The following is a 15631-nucleotide window of genomic DNA, read 5'->3' as shown; positions in this document are numbered from 1 at the left end:
CGTACGCCCACGTACGGTCCCCGGACGCGGCGGCCGTCGCCCGTCGTCTCGACTCGATCGTTTCATCAGACTGCTCGATCCTGCGCGCTGAGCCCGGCCGTGCTAGTTCTAGTGGAAACGGTGAGGCAAGATCGACAGAGTAAGCCGATCCAGCAAAGTGTAAACCCCCGCGTTCGTTTCGTACCATCACCATCTGTACGGCCACCGTGTGAGCGCTGCTGTGCGGACACATCAGTCCATCACCTGGTGGATGCAGCGGACGTCGTTCCTCCATCCGTTTCTCTCGACGAATGGAGGCTATCCATCGTGTAATCTTGATAGATAAAAGTCACTCATCTCGAATAAAGTTGATAAGCTTTTATCGAATTCCATGGGCATTTTTGGCAAATGACGTTGCACGTAAAACACCCCGTTCTCCCCCACGTACTAACGATCATAGCAACTTTTAGACTTTAATTAAGTTAAATAATTTTATCTTTGATCAAATATCTTCAAAAATAATTAATTTTAAATAAAAAATATATACATGCTATGATAGTTAGTTTCATTACGAATTAATCAATACTATTTTTATTTTTATAAACTAAATTAATATTATTTTTGTGTTATCAATCTTTATGACAGTCAAAATTTAAAATATTTGATTTGAGAAAAAATTCTAAATATAGCATATACAGTAGAATACAGTAGAGTATAGCCCGCAGTCCGCCGCTTGCCACCGACCACCCGTCCTCCGCTGCCGCCCGGCCGCGTATAAATAGGTGGGGCAAATTCTAAAACCGGGCAGACGCAAAACGCGCGGCGTCGCTAACACCCCGTCCATCCGTTCCATTCCAAGTCGGTTCCGAGACACGCCTCGCTCCCTCTCCTTCTGCCCAGGCGCCTGCCACCTCGCCGCCCCCCTCCTCTCTCCGGCTCCACGCCATCCCGCCCCGCCCCGCTCCTCCCCGGTCGACCCCGCCGCCTATCACCGGCGATCCCACCCTCTCGCCCGGCCAGGTACCCCCCTCCGACGGACACGGTCCGGTCCAAAGTCTCTGTGTTCTCTCTCCTCGTGACCGCCCGCAGGTTGATCTGCCCTTGGCGTGACCGCGTGAGTGATCGCGAGATCTCATTTGCCATCGATCGAAATGCGGAGTGGCCAGCGGATGGATCCTCCCTCTATGTGGCGTCGTCTGTTCGGCGACCCCTTTTTTGGGTTCGCCCCCATCAGATTTCTGGCGTGCATTGGCCACCGGCTGCATCTCGCAACTGCAGTAGTTTAGCGTCCCTGCTCTGGATCGGTAGCCGAGTGGAGAGGCTGCCACGCTAGCTAGATGGCACGAGGCGGCGGTGGATGCTTGCTGTTGCTGCGTGCTCAGTGTCGCGTATGCGTCCATGTATACACACACAGAATGCGCACATATTCTTTGTGATGTTGAGGCTGATCTACCGTCACTTCCGTCGCTACTTTGGCACGAATCCACCATTTTTTAGTCACGGTGACACTGTGCACCAGTGGTGTTATCGGGGAGGCATGTCCCGTAAAACTCGAAAGGTTCCGTCGCGCTCACATTTTTTCGTTGATGGTTGCCGTGGTAGTTTTGTTCATAAATGAATACGTATGATTCTGAGTATCCCTAGGCTGCAATCCTTGGGTTTCTGGTTTGTTTGTACGATGTATATGCTTCATTCCTGATCGACACTAAAATTGATCTGACATGCTTTCTAATCTGACACCGTAAAATCAGTACATGACCTTTAACGTGTTTGATTTGGTGGGTTCCGTGAACTTGGATAAGTTTTGCTGCATGTCATCCAGTCTTTCGTATAGAAGCTGGATATCTCTTAACTGAAAAACAAATCTGTTTGCAGATATGACTTTGTACAATGTTCTGTATCTAAAAGTTCTAGATTACATTGTTGCTAATAGTTTTCCAATCTCATTCGATGCGCTTTTGCAGTCCGCGGCTTTCTAGTGTTCTGTGGCCTTTGTTTGGTGGTGGGTGCCTCTCTGAAGTTGAGTAACTTCTGTAAGACTCCAGTGCAATGTCAAATGCAAAAGTGGTGCTTGAGCCTGCGTTTCAAGGAGTTGGCCATAAACCGTATCCTTTACTTAGATGTCTTGAAATAGGCTGCTGGTTTATTTTGGCTGTTTTATCTTTCCAGTCAATACTTCTCTGTTCTCTTTATGTTGTATTCCCCTTAACTTAAATACAGAGGGACAGAAATATGGAGGATTGAAGATTTTAAGCCAGTTCCTTTGCCAAAATCAGATTATGGTAAATTCTACTGTGGAGATTCGTATATAGTTCTGCAGGTAGTTTTGATTTTCTTCCTTTTTTCTATAGGCATTTTTGTATTTGTCTTTACAAATAAGATTTTTTTGATGCATCTGTCCGTTTTTAGACGAGTTGTAACAAAGGAGGTGCTTATCTTCTTGACATCCACTTCTGGATTGGAAAAGATTCTAGCCAGGTAGATTTTCTATAACACCTCAGATTTTCTATGTTAGAAGTGAAATTCCATGCCCACTTCTTGCACCGATGTTATGCAGGATGAAGCTGGAACTGCAGCAATCAAGACAATCGAGCTTGACACCATGCTTGGGGGTCGTGCAGTACAGCACAGGGAACCACAAGGCTATGAATCTGATAAATTCCTGTCATACTTTAAGCCATGCATCATACCCATGGAGGGAGGATTTGCTTCTGGGTTTAAAAAGCCAGAAGAGGAGAAGTTTGAAACACGGCTGTACATTTGCAAAGGGAAGAGAGCTATCAGAGTTAAAGAGGTGCACTGTGTTCCACCTCCTCGCTTCATTTATGTTTAATCAACTATTTAAGTCAATCCTTGTGATGAATTAACTAAATGACTTCTTTATTCAGGTTCCCTTTTCTCGTTCACAATTGAACCATGATGATGTCTTTATCTTGGATACTGAAAAGAAAATATATCAATTCAATGGTGCAAACTCCAATATTCAAGAAAGAGCCAAAGCTTTGGAAGTGATTCAACATTTAAAGGAGAAATATCATGATGGAGTGTGTAATGTTGCAATTGTTGGTGAGATGAGCTGAACATAAATTTCATACATGTAAAACCTTAGCAAGTCCACACACTTCACCGATACCTTTTTCTCAATAATAGATGATGGGAAATTGCAAGCGGAATCAGATTCCGGTGAATTCTGGGTCCTTTTTGGAGGTTTTGCACCAATAGGGAAGAAGGCTATAAGTGATGATGATGTTGTTCTTGAAACCACAGCACCAAAGCTTTACAGGTATCAACTTTCTGAAAACAGTTTTTCCTGACTCGTAAGAATTGCAGAGTTTTTCTTATGATGCTTTTTCAAATTTTCATGGTGACACTCAAGGACAATCAAACATCTGTGTCAAATTTTGCCTAATGCATTGTTTACACGAGTCCCAGTGGCAGCGAGATATCACTGAACTGAGTTTGGGCTGGATGGTTGAGATGGAGCTTAGCTAAATCACTTAACGTCACATATAAGCACTCTGAAAGTGTGAGATGGTATTTTAAAATTCACGAGCCCACGTAAAGGAGGCTACTGATAGGTCTGGCGAGCCAGCATAAAAATCAGGCTACTCTTACGGGGATGAACCCAAAGACACCTGTTACTGAAAATTGTATTTGGTTTGTTTTAAGTTAGTACTTGGGTGGCAGTCACGACTTGTAACTTTCTGATGAACACATTTTTTGGAGGAGAGAACCAAAATTAGTAATATATTTTGTTCTGCTGAATTTACAGCTTACTTCTACAGAAGCTCGTTCCTTGATCACAAATGAATTCTTTTGGAAATTTAGTACAAAAGTTTGTTGGTCTGCTGGTGTTTTATAGGTCTGCTCGGATGTTTGTAGAACTTTACTGTACTAAATTGCGTGGCATAGTTCAAGACTCTAATTGGTTCATAAAGCCTGTTACTTTTATCTTTAGGTCTGACTGCCCTGTGTATGTGTTTTATATATGCCTTCCTATTCTTCAATTCTTCATCTTTTATTTTATTAATCCAATAGTTTTATTCTATACTGTTAATTGTTATGTTTGCAGTATCAATAATGGCCAATTGAAGTTAGAAGACATTGTTCTTACAAAATCAATTCTGGAGAACACTAAATGCTTTTTACTTGACTGTGGGGCCGAGCTATTTGTGTGGGTTGGTCGGGTAACACAGGTGGAGGACAGGAAAACTGCCAGTGCGGCGGTTGAGGTAAAACCTAGAGCCAAAATTGCTTGGTTTGTTGCCTTGTTAAAAAAATGTTTCCTTATCTAAAAATTACCTCCTGTAGAAATTCATTATTAAAGAAAATAGGCCAAAGACAACAAGAATAACTCAAGTGATTCAAGGTTATGAGAATCATACATTCAAGTCTAAGTTTGAGTCATGGCCAGTAAGCAACACAGCAGGGAATGCCAGCACGGAGGAAGGCCGGATAAAAGTTACAGGTACAATATTTATTTATTGATATACTAAAATTGACCTTTTGTCATTATTAATAGCATATGCTTTATGTAGCGCTACTGAAGCAGAAAGGTGTCGATGTCAAAGGAATCTCAAAAAGTAGTGCGCCAGTAAATGATGAAGTTCCTCCTTTGCTAGATGGTGGTGGAAAGCTTGAGGTTTAGCTGAACTTGCTTCGTACTTTCTAATCTTATCGAGTACAAAAGGGATTAGGGAATGCATTAATAGAAATGAAACCATAAGAACAATCTGTATATTTCAGGTTTGGTGTATTAATGGCAGTGCAAAGACTGCTCTTCCAAAGGAGGAACTTGGAAAGTTCTACAGTGGAGACTGTTATATTGTTCTTTACACATATCATTCTGGTGACAAAAAAGAAGAGTTTTATCTAACTTATTGGATTGGGAAACACAGTGTCCGGGTAATTATAGTTTCTGTATATAAATGCTTAAGGCGTAGCGCAAATTTTCTTGCCCCCCCCCCCCCCACACCAACAACACACACACAAATAAAAGAAAAACTTGTGCAAGTTTGATTAATGTTGATCCTTTACATATTGTAATAGTATGGCATATACACTATACAATGGTTCGTGGTGGACTCAATACCCATACAACTCTTCTGTGATGCATGAACTTACCCTTGGTTTATATCACATAGGAAGATCAAGAGATGGTTTTTCAAATAGCTAAAACGCTTTGGAGTTCAATGAAAGGAAGACCTGTCCTGGTACTGTATTTATTTTTTTGGTGACGCATACAATATTTCCTATGGAGGAGTTTCATGTATTGGTTGCATCATTTTAGGGTCGTATTTATCAAGGAAAAGAGCCACCTCAATTTGTTGCACTTTTTCAGCCAATGGTTATTCTTAAGGTATGATCCTCACTGTGACTGTACCATGTTTAATGAAAAATGAGTGCTGCTCCACAAAGGAACTCATGGTGCAGTCTATGGAGCTGAAGAATAATTTGTTATCAGATAAATATATTTGGTAAATCATGCAGGGTGGCATTAGCTCTGGTTACAAGAAATTTGTAGAAGAAAAGGGTCTGAAGGATGAAACATACTGTGCTGATGGCATTGCTCTCATTCGAGTTTCTGGAACATCAGTTCATAATAATAAGACACTTCAAGTTGATGCGGTATTATTACCTCTACCTGTTCTTATAAAGATATTGAAACGAGATTAAACTTTTTCTTGACTTTCATTCGCCTTCCATTCTTAAAGCTTAATCTAATGAGGAAAGGTTGGCAAAATAATACTTCAGCACATGCCTCATGCCTAGCCTCCATTAGGCCTGTGGCATGGACAAGAAGTGGGGCACAACAATTTTCTTGGTCAACAGTGCTTTTGGTCTCGAACTCAAGATTTTTGGCCCTTACAACATATTTAAGTTCTTAAACCTATCAGTTCGTCCAAAAGCTTAATCTGTAAGAAAATGTGGGTAAATATACTTCAATAGCTTTTGTTTCTGAAGTATGGAAATATACTTGATGGAATTGCTATGTTCTTCTCTTCATGGTCCTGCATACTAGCATTCTCATTGTGTTTTACAGTGTTCTTTTGGGCAGTTGGACTTAAAGAGTGCATACAAGTGTTAGGTGTATATATACTTTGTGTAATTAATCACTAGTCTAGGGTGCTATCTGCACTTTGTACTTCTTCATATATGCCCCTTTGGGCATGGTAATAGATGAGTTGCTCATTGCTAATAACAAGCAGCTTTATCCTTGTTAGTACAGCTAACAGACACTCGGAACTGTAAAGAACTAAGAAAAGCACAAAATGTTACTCACTTACTCCCTTGAACTTATATTTTACTTTCTAGGTCTCAACATCCTTGAGTTCCACGGATTGTTTCATTTTGCAATCCAAAAACGTGATGTTTACATGGATTGGCAACTCAAGTTCCCACGAACAACAACAATGGGCTGTTAAAGTTGCTGAGTTTTTGAAGGTAAGGAGCAATGAAACCGATTCTGATATTCCTATTTTTCATAGTACCCTCTGTTCCAATTTACTTGTTCCTGGTCTTTTAGGACATCTGAAGTATAAAAAGCCGAAAATAATAAATTATTTTGAAATCAGAACTTGGACGTGAATCTGACATCACGAATTTACTATACATGAAACACAAGATATATAATTTGGTTTTGCAATACGCATTCCAAGGAAACCAACGAAACATTAAAATATCATAATATGTTAACATTTATATTTCTTGTTTTTTCTTTTAGTTAGGAATAGTATTTACATAATAAACCGCTGCTTAATGTCTAGTATATTTGAATTATGATTGTTTTTCACAATTGCTGTTATCAGTGAGTATCCATTTTTCGTTATTATACTTGCAAAAGTTATACTGATTTCATGTGGTAAAATATTGTAGCATACTTGACAACTTCAACTCTGTCACATAACTATGCTGGTGTTAAATCCTCCTTCCCCGGTTATTCTGAAAAAACTGAAAGTAATTGCTACTTCCTTATCCTGGCCACTATTACTCACTAAGATCATCCGTACCCCCAATCTTACAGCCTGGTGTTGCTGTCAAACATTGCAAGGAGGGAACTGAGAGCTCTACTTTCTGGTCAGCTATTGGTGGAAAGCAGAATTATACAAGCACAAATGTTTCAACTGATGTTGCTATCAGAGAGCCTCATTTGTATACCTTCTCTCTTAGGAATGGTTAGTAGGCGTCAAAATCCTTATATCCACATTTCTCTTATTGCCATCACATCTGTTTCTTATGCTCTATATTGACTCTAATTTTTACTTTTATTTTTTTGGCTTCATTACAATAACATCTTCACCATTTACCAGGGAAGCTAGAGGTTTGTTGCTGTATTTATTTGATCTAAATTTGTCATGTTCCAGGCTTCCAGCAATCTCGTTTTTATTAAATTTTTTTTCTGAAAGCTCGTTTTTATGCAGGTCACTGAAGTTTTCAATTTTTCACAAGACGATTTGTTGACAGAAGACACGATGATACTGGATACACACTCTGAGGTTTTTGTTTGGATGGGTCAGTGTGTGGAGACAAAAGAGAAACAGAAAGCATTTGAAATTGGTGAGGTGCGATATCAAGTGTTAACTTTTCTGTTTTTCAGTTTTTTAACTGTTGTTCAAATCCTAGCAATGACTAATTCCCTCCTAGAAATATGTAGAACATGCAGTGGCCTTTGAAGGTATTTCTCCTGATGTGCCTCTCTATAAAGTCATTGAAGGGAATGAACCTTGCTTCTTCAGGACATACTTCTCCTGGGATAACACACGATCTGTGGTAACTCTTACATATTTACTTCCATATTTCAAAATTGAACTTGTGCTTCTAATTCTGCTCTATTTATCAACGATATGTATAAGATAGCTGATATTTTGAAGGTTTTACCTTTTTTATTTAAGGGTAACATTAACTTATATAAACATAAAACTTTCTCATGTTCTTTTTGAGGGAAAAAAGCTTTCCGATGTTAATAGTTAGAGTACCTTTGGCATCAGCTTGATGTAGATGAATTCTCGAAAACAGGGAATTAATTTTCATCGCCTTTCATAATTTTATTACTAATTTAGGTTGAGCTGTACTGCACAATAGAAGTTATTTCGTGGCTTGGGGAGTGTTGGAGTATTGTGAGCCCTTGTGTATTGTGGCCTATGGAGGCCCATGTACATTTCCTCTATACCCAGTTAGGGTTTGGAAAAACAAGTTAGACACTGTTTCATGGTATCAGAGTAGGTCTGCTATGTACATTTCTTCTATACTCAGTTAGGGTTTGGAAAAACAAGTTAGACACTGTTTCAGGGAGGCTGGACAGGGTTATGTTGACATTTCAAAAATTGAAAAGTAACAGAAAGAGAATACAGAACATATATCTCTGTCTATAAGAAATAAATTGTGCAGTTACACAAAGGATATTTAATGTTATGAAATTACCATTTCTTATAAGTTGTTAGTGTAAATAGACTTTTCCCTTATTTTGAATATGCTGTGTTTTCTGGCCATACCTTTCTCTTTACTCGCACCTGTTATGTTATGTCATAAAAGTTCAATCCTTGAAACAGATTCATGGGAATTCGTTTGAGAAGAAACTTTCAGTCCTTTTTGGAATGCGTTCAGAGGTAAGTCCACATTTCTTTTTCAATTTATAAAGTGACTCGTGTTGTTTTCTTTCTTTTTTTTCATTAATTCCATTTTTAATTGCTTGCAGGGTGGACCTAAGAGCTCAGGTGATGGTGGGCCAACTCAAAGGGCATCAGCACTGGCAGCTCTTTCATCTGCACTGAATCCATCTTCCCAAGGAAAACAGGTATTGCTAATAATTTCCTTCCCAATTTTTCTTATCCGCTAACCACCCAATACTGTGTTTTCAGTCGGATGAGAGGCCCTCAAGCTCAGGTGATGGCGGACATACTCAGCGTGCATCAGCAATGGCTGCCTTGTCAGGCTCCATTAATACATCGTCAAAATCACAGACTCATTCAGGCCAAGGGTCCCAAAGAGCCGCTGCTGTTGCCGCACTGTCCAATGTTTTGACTGCCGAGGGATCTCATAGCCCCCACCACGGTAGGGCGTCCCCGGCCGAAATTTGGTTTTGCTGTTTCGCCACTTTTAGGAAGACAATAGAACTAGAAACATCACTGGTATTATTCCTGTGTCACCAGTAACTCCGGTAACTAAAATTGGATATATTAGAAGTCGTGTCTGTTTTGTTCGCTATGGAAGAGTAAAAAGAGATCTGTAATCTGTTGTAGTGCTTTGACTGTGTTTCTTTACGTTTTACTTATAATAATGAACAGGATGCACTGAGTAACTGCCAGAAAGTAGATGAAGATGACCCTAGGAGAATTCTGTGGTTACATTCCCCACCCCCCAGCTTGATGCCAAAGGTTGACACCTTCACTTGATGCAGATGCTGCGAAGACTGAATTGGCTCCTGCTTCTCCTCCATCGGAAACAGAGCCTGATGCCACAGAAGCTGGCAGGATAGAGCCTGATGTCTCACAGGAACAAACTGCTAACGAAAATGGAGGCCAGACGATCTTTAGCTATGAACGCTTGACATCGAAGTCCACGGACCCTGTTAGTGGGATAGACTACAAGCGCAGAGAGGTTTGTACCTTCTACTGCATCTTTGAAAATAGTTCTGCTTTGTTACCTCATTTCCTTATGAAAGGGCTTAGTATTTGTTGTAATTATAGAGGAATTGGGCATTTTACTTTAGTATTTATCGATCCTGTTTCCTCATCCCATAAGACAAGCTAGTAAAATTTCTTTGCTTTAGAAATTTATTATGAGCTATGCATCAACGTCAAATTTCCCAGAGGTAACTGCTGGTTACTAACTTCTCAGACTTAATTTTTAGAATTGTAGGCATTTTGCCGCAATTGCTGCTATGAAGAACATGAGGGTATACAAAGGTTATTGCAAAAAAAAAAAGAACTGTACTAGAAAAGAAGTACAAAATGAAAGGGTCAAGACTTGAACATAATCACAGCCAAATTCTTGTTTCTAGAACTCCAGAAAATGGAACCTTTCTATCCTTATAGTTCAGATTTATCTATACCCGCCAAGATAGTGATGCTCTTAGTAATTTTTAGGCCTTCGTTAATTCCTCGTGACATCTTAAACCGTGATTCCCTAAGTAGCACAACCAGCAGTTCTGTGGAACACAAGGAATAGTGATATTTTCTCTTACTGAAGTACAACGATTAAGTTGGGGCTTTTTTTAGAGATGCACCTAAATTGATGATGCTTTTGAATAGTTATCGTCTCTTATTGGAATATGTATTAGAATTGATAGCAGCCTCTTCTACATTTACTACCCCTCATGTTTCAAACAATTTCAAAGTCTAACTTCGTTTTGATCCTGCAGACATATTTAGCGGACAGTGAATTCCAGACTGTGTTTGGTATGACCAAAGAGGAATTCTACGAGCAGCCAAGGTGGAAGCAAGAATTGCAGAAAAAGAAAGCCGATCTTTTCTGAAACATGGCTGGCCCTGAATAAATCCCTTCCATTCTACAGAGTTACACACTCCTACCTCTTCTTTTTCAGAGGAGAGCCCACGCTACCCAGCATTCTCATCATGTTGCAAGGATGATCACCAGCAGCTCGTTCTGCTGTTTTTATGAGCTGTATAGGGTACTCTTTTATTTGCACATGGTTTGGGCGCGTTATATAGGTCCATCCGTCCATGGGTCATAACCCTGGCCCCTCCATTATTCTGAGCTCCTACCGAGCATTGCCAGTTTATGTGTTTGATTTTTTTGTTTATCAAACTGGTGCAAATGGTTTTGTCGAAATTATTTTTTGGTGCATTACTAGTGAGTATTTTTATAAGGTAATGATGCATTGGCACCAAGGTGTATGGAACATATTTTTGTTAAGACTTAAGCTTCTATTTTCTGGTGCTGTTCTACTGGTCGAAGTCTTAACCATCTTTACGGCTCAGCAGTGCAGCAGTGCTCATGGGACATGAAGGATCTATATGGTAAAACAGTGTTCTCTTAAAGGCAAATATTGCTATGATATGTTTTATTGTTGTAGTTGGATGAGCAGCATAGGAGTTTTATAATCTAGAAATGTTACCAGAAAAGTGTCCCATTACCTCATATAAGTGTAGCTCTTTAATCTTATAGAATGCAATAGCTATCAAAATGTTGTACACTTTCAAAGTATGAATATATGTATGGTGATAATAAATTCCCAATTAGCCCTTAAAAAAGAACTACGGTTCCTGCGATCTATTGTAGTTTCTGAATCAATTGAGTATAGCAGCAGTAACTGAATTTTGCTAGCAGGAAATTTTCATTATTTTTCATCTTCATAAATGAGTTTATTTCCCCCCTGAAAGATCTAAAGATGAATTAATTACCAGCAATTAGTCTGCTGTGTTTACCAGCTCACAAGCATGCATTACATCATTTCTGAAATCCACACTATACAGAATGCTTTACGAATTAGAATTCAGCAACTCTGCAACTACCCTTGAGTCAAACGTTCTCAAACTTTCTATAGCACATGGTGCAGATTGCAGCAAATATTGTAATGCCACTGACAATACAAAGTGTGTCAAACCGGCATTCACTGCGTATCTTCTCTTCTTTCAGCTCGCTCTGTGCCTTCAGATACAAATTGCAAGACTCCAGCACCTCATCGTAATTCCTACTCCGATGGCAGCTCAGTGCCTCCTTGAGGAGGAGGAGGCTGCAACGCCCGTTGAGATGAACCCCACCCATGTCTTCGATCTGCATACTCAGTTCCGTCAAAGCAAGAGTCGATAGTTCCCCAGCCTCCTCACTCCCCATGCTTGTCATGCGGAATTTCATCAGCAGAATGCATTCTGCTACCTGGCACGGCAGGACCTCCTTTGCCGGAAGGACAGATCCAAACCGTAGAACAAAATCAGTATCAGTTGGCCAGTGCCTCTGCCCACCCAGTGGGTGCCAACTTGTCAGGTTCACTGCCCGCTTCATCTTTCTGTTGACAATGATCCAGCTCAACTTTATGCCATCATTAAGTTCCCTCCAAAGTTTCCCGTCTTTCCTTTCTTGCTCCATTGAGGGTACCGATGGCAAGTCACTGATGGTTGATAGGAATACCTCTCCATTATTGTTCTCGTTGTTCTCAGCTGAGTGATGAAATAAGTCTATACGGAATGGACAGTTATAGAACCATCCATTGGCACCATCTGAGTTGGGAATTCCCCATATGACCTTCGAGTAGAGTGCGCGGTCTTTGTACCATACGTCAATTAGAGATACAAAGTCTGAAGGCTGGGAGTTTTCAAGCTCATCCATGTCACCATAGTAGTAGTCAGACTCGACCCATTCTTCTGCAAAGGGATTAGTTTCATTTGTCTGAACTACAGGAACATCTTTGTTCAATATAAGGGTGAAACAATCAGCATAGAACTTCCTGAATCCACCAACAGAAACAATCAAGCTCCTAACATCATCAAGTCCTGTCGACGGCCACAGAGATGTGCAAGCATTCTCCCACAAGTCTTCTTCATTTGATATGGCACGGAAGTCAGCACAAGCACAGCCTGCTCTCGCCAGAGCCGCAGCATCAAGACGCTTGAGTATGTCATAGAAAAGGTCAGCACTTAGTGATGCCATGATCACAGCTTCTCTTCGTTGCAGCTAAAGCAGATTATACCTAATCAGCTGTTGCATGAGGACAATAGTCAGTTATATCCCAGCATGCCAGTTGACATATATACACAAATCTTCAAAGTCATCCAACGTGTCAAATATCCGATTTTAGTGAAATGCTGTTCCGAAAACTAAATATATACGGTAGATTGCTGAAAATTTGGAATATCAGTTAAATTTCCTGGAAGTCCCAACTCCCAAGGAAGTGGAGAAAGCATCATAGCATTAGCAAAACATATAGCAATGTGGTTAAATTGCAATAGCAAAACTAAGATCTCCAGTTCCAAGTCTGCAAAGTAGTAGGCAATGGACGGAATAGCCCTAAAACTTACACTTCGATCCACATCGGAGAATTAAAAGGTTAACTCTTTCTCCACCTCTATTGCATATCAATCAATTAAACCAACATTTTTCAGTTCGAGAGGCAAAGAACGATGTAGCCACTTCATTGCTCAACTAAACAACTGAAAAGGAGCTTAATTAAAGCAGAACAACGTAGGTTAGGCAACCTATGAGTCTTTTGGGCAAGCACGGGGAGCAGACGACGAACACTCGAATCAACAGTTGTGGCCATGAATCCGAAGGACGGTCTGCTACTCGTGAGAGAAGAAATCATGGGCTGGAAACTACATCAGAACCAACAAATAACCCACAGATCTACAACATATTGCAGCTCGAGGAGGAACCAAATTTATGTAATAATCTAATCTCATTCAGAGGGAAAAGAATCTACAAGAGATTCCTAATCCAGATGAGGCCCGAGCTTTGCCCCGGCCATGCCCCGGATGGCCGGATTCAACAGGAGTACAAGAAGCATCAGAATCAGGGAGGAGATCGAAATCACGACTTCTTCGGCAGGGGGAACAGGAATACGAGAGAGGCAGGCTCACCTCAAGATTCATCAGGCGGATGCGGATCGGGTAGAGACGACCGACTGTTCAGCTGCACAAGATGGTGTCAGGGTTTAGCAGACCGGCCAGAGCAAAGCAGGACGCGAGGACCAGGGTCCCAGCTGTCTCGGTCTCGCATCGTGGATTACGTCGCCGGATAAGCGTAGGCGTACCACCGAGCGAGCCAGCGACGGCAGGCCTGCCGCCTGCGCTGCGGCTGTGGACTGTGGACCGTGGAGACAGTGGAGTGGACATCCTCCGTAGTGCAGGAAGACCCGGTCTAGGGAGGGAGAACCGTGCGCCGGCCTGCCGGCGCTCAGTTGGCCGATGCTCATGCTCTCCACTATTAAGCTGTCCCGGATATGTTCTTGCAATTTTGCGACCACAAGCAAAGTCGGGCGAGCCTCGTACTAAATATGAAGGGCTACGATGAATTGAGTATATCCAATAGATCAAAACACGTGTACATTTATTTTTATTTCTAAATCCTTATTTCCTTTTTCAAATTCTAATTGATATTCTTTCTTCATCTTAAGACAATAATTGTGGGAACGAGCCGTAGGGCGGCAATCGCTCCAGTCGGGGAGTCATCGGTCGTGAGTACGTTGCTCGACTCATGATTTTTATCAAAGTTTTTCTCCAATTTCTTCCGTAGATGTGTACTGCGACTGCTTCACGCGTGGATGCTTCAGCGTACCTGTCACGTGTGAAGCCTAATAACTTCGGATATCTTTCGGATAAGTGAATTCTTGGGTATAGGTTGTTGATCTTGCTCGCGTGCTGCATGCGTGCGTGAGTATGGTGCGGTATGAGTTAGCAGGTGAGTTCAGATTTTACAACTTATACTTGAAATTTGAAAGGTTGAGGTATAAAAAAAAAAGACAATGATCGTGAATATCCCGCTTGCATGTTAACGCTAAGCGCAAAGGCAACCTAAGGTGAGCCATCCTTGATCGGATCGCTCTTAGAAAGATATTTGTTAATTCGGAGCTGCTACTGTCCAGAGTCCGATCCGGATGTTATAGTGTCGGATGGTTGAACAACTACGATATTTCCAACGCAATATATATATATATATATATCATGTTGCATTCAACATATTGAAAGAAAAAGTTCTGGTATAAATTTTGAACGTACGTGGGGAAATCCCGCTGCAACATCTCCCTCATGTTGCACGGAACATTTCAGCTAAAAATATTTGACTGCAACAGCTTATCTGTATTCTACAACATTTCAGGTCCTTGCAACAGCACATATTACCTGTTGAAACATCTAGATGAAAATTCCACAATACGGAAACCAGAACTAGCAATAGCGTATAAAGATATTAGAAAATCACTTTTGCAACATAGGAAAATGATAAATCCCAACCAGAACACCTGTAGCAATATCCAAATCACATGATGCAACATTTGAAAATATTAACTTCAACATCCCAAATCACTGGTTGTAACATCCAAAATCTCCCGATCCATATTGTCGAAGCATTCACTAAGAATAATTGTTTTCCGGTCACAAAGTCTCTTCCGGAGTTCCTCTTGACTTGTCACAAAGGCTCGGCTACCAAGGCTCACGCTAAATCTTCCGGTCATCTTAATGCCGCCTTTATTACGGAGCTTCCCACGAAGGAAGGGTCTCCTTATCCCACGCACAAAGCCATCATCGTCGCTCTACACCAAGCTGGAGGATCGAAGACTTGCTGACGAGTCACAAAGATCCTGAGGGACCGACACACCAAGGTACAAGTTTGAAGTTCACTCAAGAACCAGTACAAGATCACAACACCTTGCTCTCACAGTCACTCTAGAGCTAGCCTAGCACTGCACCTTACAAAGCTTGTGCTAAACCTAAGAATTTGATCAATGAGCTCTTTGGTTGGTTTGGAGAACTTCAGCAGAGTTTTTGTAACGTTAACGTCTCAAGAGCTCCAGCGGCCTCAAAGACCCGGGGTGAGGCCTTATATATACTATACTAGAGATTCACTCCGAGTCGTTACATGCTTTTGACCTAAAAAGCTTAAAAGTGTCGGTTAAACCGGTCGCTACCATCGGTTTAACCGGTCACACTGTCTCTACCTGCTAGCTGTTGAACTCCAACTGTCTTCTTTTGCTAACATC

The 15631-nt window shown here is 41.1% G+C and overlaps 2 protein-coding genes across 2 annotated transcripts; one reads left to right on the top strand and one right to left on the bottom strand.

Moving 5' to 3' along the window:
• The first annotated feature begins 809 nt into the window (after positions 1–809).
• Positions 810–10883, top strand: LOC112875770 (villin-2-like). The gene is made up of 24 exons (XM_025939741.1): positions 810–999; positions 1944–2084; positions 2200–2299; positions 2389–2457; positions 2537–2773; positions 2868–3045; positions 3130–3262; positions 4052–4211; positions 4291–4447; positions 4518–4621; positions 4726–4884; positions 5124–5192; positions 5270–5338; positions 5470–5607; positions 6295–6423; positions 7004–7154; positions 7290–7300; positions 7401–7541; positions 7624–7749; positions 8529–8585; positions 8675–8773; positions 8838–9030; positions 9377–9576; positions 10340–10883. The coding sequence occupies exons 2-24, from the start codon at positions 2029–2031 to the stop codon at positions 10451–10453; spliced, it is 2850 nt and encodes a 949-aa protein (XP_025795526.1). The 5' UTR covers positions 810–999; positions 1944–2028; the 3' UTR covers positions 10454–10883.
• Positions 10884–11320: 437 nt separating this feature from the next.
• On the bottom strand, positions 11321–13737 carry LOC112872603 (probable F-box protein At2g36090). The gene is made up of 2 exons (XM_025935657.1): positions 13515–13737; positions 11321–12636 (listed from the first exon to the last, which is right to left on the bottom strand). Exon 2 carries the CDS (start codon positions 12586–12588, stop codon positions 11461–11463), a length of 1128 nt encoding a protein of 375 aa, XP_025791442.1. The 5' UTR covers positions 12589–12636; positions 13515–13737; the 3' UTR covers positions 11321–11460.
• Between the last annotated feature and the right edge of the window lie 1894 nt (positions 13738–15631).

The sequence above is a fragment of the Panicum hallii genome, chromosome 9 (genome assembly GCF_002211085.1).
Source record: "Panicum hallii strain FIL2 chromosome 9, PHallii_v3.1, whole genome shotgun sequence".
Classification (NCBI taxonomy): domain Eukaryota; kingdom Viridiplantae; phylum Streptophyta; class Magnoliopsida; order Poales; family Poaceae; genus Panicum; species Panicum hallii.
Note: the sequence above shows the minus strand (reverse complement) of the source record. Positions and strands in the feature narration are given on the sequence as shown.